Source organism: Sesamum indicum, linkage group LG8 (assembly GCF_000512975.1).
Source record: "Sesamum indicum cultivar Zhongzhi No. 13 linkage group LG8, S_indicum_v1.0, whole genome shotgun sequence".
Classification (NCBI taxonomy): Eukaryota; Viridiplantae; Streptophyta; class Magnoliopsida; order Lamiales; family Pedaliaceae; genus Sesamum; species Sesamum indicum.
This window is the reverse complement of record NC_026152.1, coordinates 19,002,058-19,008,057: the sequence shown is the minus strand read 5'-3', so window position 1 is coordinate 19,008,057 and position 6,000 is coordinate 19,002,058. Positions and strand designations below refer to the sequence as shown.

Genomic DNA, 6,000 nt, shown 5'->3' with positions numbered 1-6,000 from the left:
CTTGCAAGCTTTGGACGTCGGCCTGTCGAAATTCATAGGGATTATTAGGTTGAGCAAACTACAGGGTGAAATCTTTTATACAGTAAAGACGAAGCAAAGGGACATACAATTGCTCCTCCAACAACTGGAAGACGAAGAGTGCTAGCCTTTAAAGCTTCAATAGCTCCAATCAAAGAAATCGAGTGGTCTTTATCCAAAGAAGCCCAATCTTCCAAAAAGGTCATCTATGTTGAAAGAAACCAACCATTTTCAATGACAAATTAAGAAAATATCTGTATAGGCTTAGAAATATAAACAAAGAGCGAGGGCTCAAACAAGAAAAGCTCAGTCGACAACAAGAGATTTAATTGGACAAAGAAAAACTAGTATTTTGTTAATTAACTCTGTAGCATAAAAACCATAAGCTGCAGCTGTATATAGTCCCTTATAGCAACTAACAAACAATAATTCATTAAAACTTCACAGCAAAAGAAGCTATGCATTGGATAAGAACTTGCAATGCCGTCTATGGTTTACTTTCAACCAAAATGTTATAAAGATTTTGATATTATAAAAATGGAAACCTAGATAGAGAAGGAGAGCTTACTTGTCCTTTTAGAATGGAGGCTAGTTTCAACTTTTGCCTCAGCAACTGCAATTTGTGTCTTTTTTTTGTGACAGTGTCACGTAGATCTGAGATTGTTATCCACGCATTCCATAGATTTTTCTGTTAAAGGCATAGACTTTGTTCGTGAAAGTTCACAAGGCAGAAAAACACTTCAAGGGAAAAAAATAATCTCTATACGCTACTCAACCATGTAAATCACAAGCCCAAAAAACTCGTTTATTTAGTATGCACGCATTAAACTAAAATCAAAGGCCTCAGAGAGGAAGTAATAACTTTCTACTAAAATGGAAAATGACAAACACATGAATACTGGGCCAAAAAAGCCAAAAGGAAAAGACTGAAGTTGCGCCTGATTCACAGAAATGTCAAACATACTGCAGATAAATGCGAATCAACCATCCACCCGAAAAAATACTAGTAATAATACTAAAGGCACTAGCAATCAAATGCAAAATTTAGGTCGATAAGCTGAGGTTGTTACCTATTATGAAAGCAATAATCAGAAAAACATATTCATCTGCATCCCTGCATTCGACTACACCAACATGTAGTTCAACCATCTAAACTATTAGAGATGTAAATATGAGCAGATCATCTTATGAAAAACTAAAATATGTATTTCTTCATAATATTATGCAATTGAAAACTAGGAACAGAACATGGATTGCAGCTGAGGCAAAGATTAAGGCTGAACTGAAGCAAAGGTCCTTGGGTCACATTTTAAGTTAAGGTCACTGTTAAGGAAAGTGATAATTTTGGTAAACCCCAAGAGAAAAAGGAGATCAAATTGGAATGACAGCAAAAACAACAGCAGAAAGCAAGACTATCCTGGCAGGGGAATATATATACTCATCACTTCTTGAAGCAAAGATTGCATGGAAGTCATGAGCAAAGGTTATACTCCTCATCAAACAGATTAATAAATCACATCGGAGTATCTTAGCATTAACTACCATTGAACTACCTATTTTGGTCAACACATTGAGAATTGACAAAAGTCTGAATGAAATAATGAGATTGACATCTTAAAGAAACATCAGGTTTTATTTGCTGGCCAAGTTCATCAATCAGTCAGTGTGTCTTTCAAGCACGAAATGGAGAGAAATAGACATGCAAACGCACAGAAAGAAGGAACCACAAACGATGTTATTAGACTCACTTTAGCCCGAAAAGCAAGAGTAAGGAAATTCCACAGGCTAAATTAAGCATGGAGTTTAATTTTTCATCAGCTAAACACAAACTTCAATTCTCTAAACCACACTCATAATTTTGATTAGAGTGCAGTAAATATGGCCCCGGACACAGAAGGTGGGGATCCTCTTGTTCTTAGGATTAGACTTACAAAGAGAAATGCACTTTCTACATAGCCCAAGGCCAAGACTCAAGAACCTCAAGTAACTCTAGTGTTAAGTTACTTGGCATTTCAATGGCTAGCATTTCTAAGGACCTAAAAACACAAAACTTGAGGATGCCATCCCAATAGCCAAATACCATAGTTCTCTTTCTATACATTCTCTCACTTTCTGCTAAGCCACCTAACAATCTAACTACCACTCTCTATCTTTCATTTTTGTCAACTATCAGGGCTTATATTCAAGAATGAGACACCGGATCTGTATGCTCAGCAAATAAGTAACAATGACAGCATCTTACCTCTGCACTGCGTTTCTGCACTAGCAACACTGCTTCAGTTCTAGCATTTGCAAAGCGCCACTGCAGGTGCCGATTGTACAAAAGTCTCAACAAGTGTGCATCAACAATTCTGTTCTCCCCAACTTTCCCTCTCCGAACATCAACAGCAAAACTAAGAACTGAGGGTGTTTCACTAAAATTATTGTTAATGGTGCTAACAGCATTTCTAATGCGAGATGGACTATGTCCGCGTGATGGAGATGACCCCGCAGGCGTCATAAGTTTACTAGGTGAAGCAGGTCTAATACCCGCACGAATGGGAGATGACACTGTCCGTGGAGACGATAATGAACCATCACTCGTATACCGTTTCAGTTTAGGCGGTACAATCATTTTGGACGCAGGACTTGTTGATAAAGGTGAACCTGGGTCCTGCAGCCTCCTCAACCGACTATTAGTTTCTTGCCAAAACCTGGCTGAGACGGCAATTCCACGAGGCCCATTTCGCAGACGGGAAGCCCCATTACAATCTTGAACTCCCGAAGTACTACCAGAAGAGACACTGTCTGAATCAGATGCGGTGAGATCAGCTGGGACTGCTGCCTCATTATCAACTGAACTTCCACTGGGTGCTCGTTGAACCACCTTTAGAAGTTCAGAATTGCTCAAATCAAGACTCAACCTACCATCAAGCGAAGGCCGCCTCTCATCAATCATTGATTGTTGTAATGCTCGAATTCCATTCCCAGATCCAATTAGCTTACTCCTCTCCCCACCAATCCGACTACAATCCAAACTCCTCGACAAGGGATTCACCAATCGATTCCTGGCTGGCCACCGATGCTGATCAGCAGGCTTAGAATTCTCTGCCTGATCTCCTAACCCATCAGCCTTCCCTCGCAATGGAGTACTAGTCCTCCTCCTCTCTGGCGTTCCCTTCCTCACACTGCTCAAATTAGGCGAAGTAGGGGCCACCTTGGTCTTACTAATGGGCAAAGAAAAGGCTTCTCCTTGAAAAGAAACAGATAAACTCCTAGTAGAGGTAACAAGCAGCTTTGCGGCAGCTGAAACATCACCGGCATTCCCATGCTTGGAATCAAGATCAGACGTTAAAGGCCTTGCAGCCGCTGGCCGCCTCCGGTCCACAGAAACAGACCTCTTGGAGCCTAAGGAAGGTGCATTAGACAGAGGGGTCGAGTTTCTTGGAACCAAAGGCGACGGATACCTTCTGGAAGAAGAGGAAGACGAGGAAACAGTGGATGAATTTGAAGTGGAAGTGGAAGTCGAAGGGGACATGTATCTAGAAGACACAATTCTTGATTTGGGCCTTTTCTGATTGTTTGAAACCCCATTGCTATTATCTTTCTCAGAGGGCAACAATGGCGGTCTCCTGGCATGCTCATCTTGGGAGGCGTTGATTTTGGGGTTTTGTGGGTCAGTTGTTGAAGCTGCTCCAGAGACAGCAGCCACCATCATCACAATCAAGAACACACATACACACACACGCGCACACAGTGTATCCGAAAATTCACCTCTCACATTTTGATTTCCGCAGAAAAAACAGACTTACCCAGAAACCCTTTTGGTATCAACATCCGAGCCTGCAACAAAAGATCAAGAAACCCCACTGTAGCTCAAAACACCATAATGGGTCTCCCAAAGATCACACACTTTCCCCAATATTCCCCTTTCGCTGCCTTCCCACACTGCCGCCCAGCAGCGCAGCTGATGTAGATACAACAAATCTGAAAAAAAGAAAATTGATTTCCGGCAAGAATTTAGAGAGAGAAAGAGAGTTGGTGCGGGAGTGAGATTTGGGGACACAGAGAGCTTTTCGTACATTCAGTTTGGGGTGGGTTTGGGGTTTAGAGAAACTTCGGGGGGGCGTTCACGCTCACAATCACAACTCACCATAGCAAAAAGCCCAATTTTAATTAATCATTTTTTAATGATGTTTAGTGCACTTATCATCTCCATATTTTAATACTTTTGTTGTTAAACAAATCATTATCTTAAGTTGAGAGTATTTGTATTTTTAAGGACATGACCGTCCTCTTGTCTTGGACATTGATGTCTATGTTGTTTTAACCTTTATTTTAGATTTTTATTTCATATTTCTTCGTATATAATTATTTAAAAAATAATATTTAATAAAAAAAATCATCGAAGCACGTCAATTTCATGATTAAATTCAATATTCATAAATGTTTCTTTATATATGTACACATTTTTTCATAGAAATTACATATAGTAAAAATAAAGGAAATAAAAGATATAAAATAAAAATAATTACTCTAATCTATGATATTACAACTCAATAGACAAGTCACCGATTCGAGTCCTAAAAAAAAATTTTAAATTGATTTTAATTCTTTTAAAAGAGCAAAAAAATAAAATAAAATTTGCCTTTTATTTTGAACCCATGGTAAAATTGACTAAAAAAAATATGTGGTATAGGTGAAAAGATGAATTTCCAATTTAGGGAAATAGTTTAGCGATCTAGGGGCGTAGTTAATTGGCTCATTGCTCCACAATGTATAAAAACCAGTAACAGTAAGGTGCAGTAAATAATTAGGGTAAAAAAACAGTTGAGTAAATAGGTAAATATGTTGATTAGTGTAATAATCAGAAAATAATGGTGTAGTTAAAGAGAAAAGGTAGAGTGTTGGGTTCATAAGTAGTTTCCTTGTCAACATTTCAAATCATACATAAAATATGCAACAATTAGTTAGAGAATAGGTTTTATAAGGTTATGGGCTTGAGCGTCATTTTATGAATTTTGAGGGGGCAAAAGCAAAATATCCCATGAAAACTAATCTCACTCCTAATCAAGGAACATGGTTGGTTAAATTATGTTGGCCCGTGTTTTATCTATTTTACCTTAAGTAAAAATTCAAATATTCAGTTAGCACTTAGTTTTCGTATATGTCGACGTACTTTTTTAGGTAGTATATGCACGAAATAGACAATATACATACAAAAATTATTAGAACTAAGCAAATTATGCGGGTGAAGAGCATAACGAGAAAAAGGAGTATTAGATGTTTTTTTTCCCTTTCAAAATATTAAAGTGCTTTCTTGACATTTTTTTTAAAATTTTATGATCTTTTTGTGTCTATTTAAACTTTATTTTTTTGAAAAAAAAAACGTAATTTCTTGCATATTTAATACTACTTGCTTTGAATCATTAGTTTTTAAGATAATAATTTCAAATTACAGAAAATTTTTAGTTTTTCAATTTCATCAAGAAAATCAACTCAAATAAAGGGGGTACTATAATTTGAAACGAATGGAGTAGATAGGGACCAAAAATATAAAAAAAGTGCAACGATCAAGAATGGTAATAAGATATAATGGATTATTACAGTTTTATTCAAATTTAAAAGATAAAAAACTAAAATGAGACGTAAACATAGAGTGTATTTATAAATTTTAACACGGCGAATTTTATTAAATAGATAAAATAACAATATATATATTACCTGAGGAGAGAAGAGTGGAGAGTGGAGAGTGCAGAGAGGATGGAGGTGCGTTTTGTGTTGTGCCCACAAAATATTAAAGGGCATTGGAGTGCAAAACCTTTTTTAGGTTGTTTGGTATTATATAAGTTTGGATTGATAGATAGATAGAGATATATTCATTCATTTTTATTTTTTTATTTTTTAATTTTGGGATAGATATGAATATGATTCATTCATATAGGAATAAGATGTACCGTCACATTCTCTCTCCATCAATCTCTCTTTCCCCTCCCTTCCTCT

General features: G+C 37.0%; 1 protein-coding gene across 2 annotated transcripts in view; it reads right to left on the bottom strand.

Annotated features, from left to right (window-relative positions):
- The window catches only part of LOC105169367 (QWRF motif-containing protein 2), a gene marked incomplete in the record, with an annotated part of 6,691 nt that extends 857 nt beyond the window's left edge, over positions 1-5,834 (bottom strand). Inside the window, 4 exon segments of one of the 2 annotated variants that reach the window (XM_020696295.1) lie at positions 108-224; positions 587-706; positions 2,261-3,984; positions 5,722-5,834. In XM_020696295.1, coding sequence (XP_020551954.1) covers positions 108-224; positions 587-706; positions 2,261-3,715 — 1,692 coding nt within the window. 2 annotated transcript variants of the gene reach the window in all.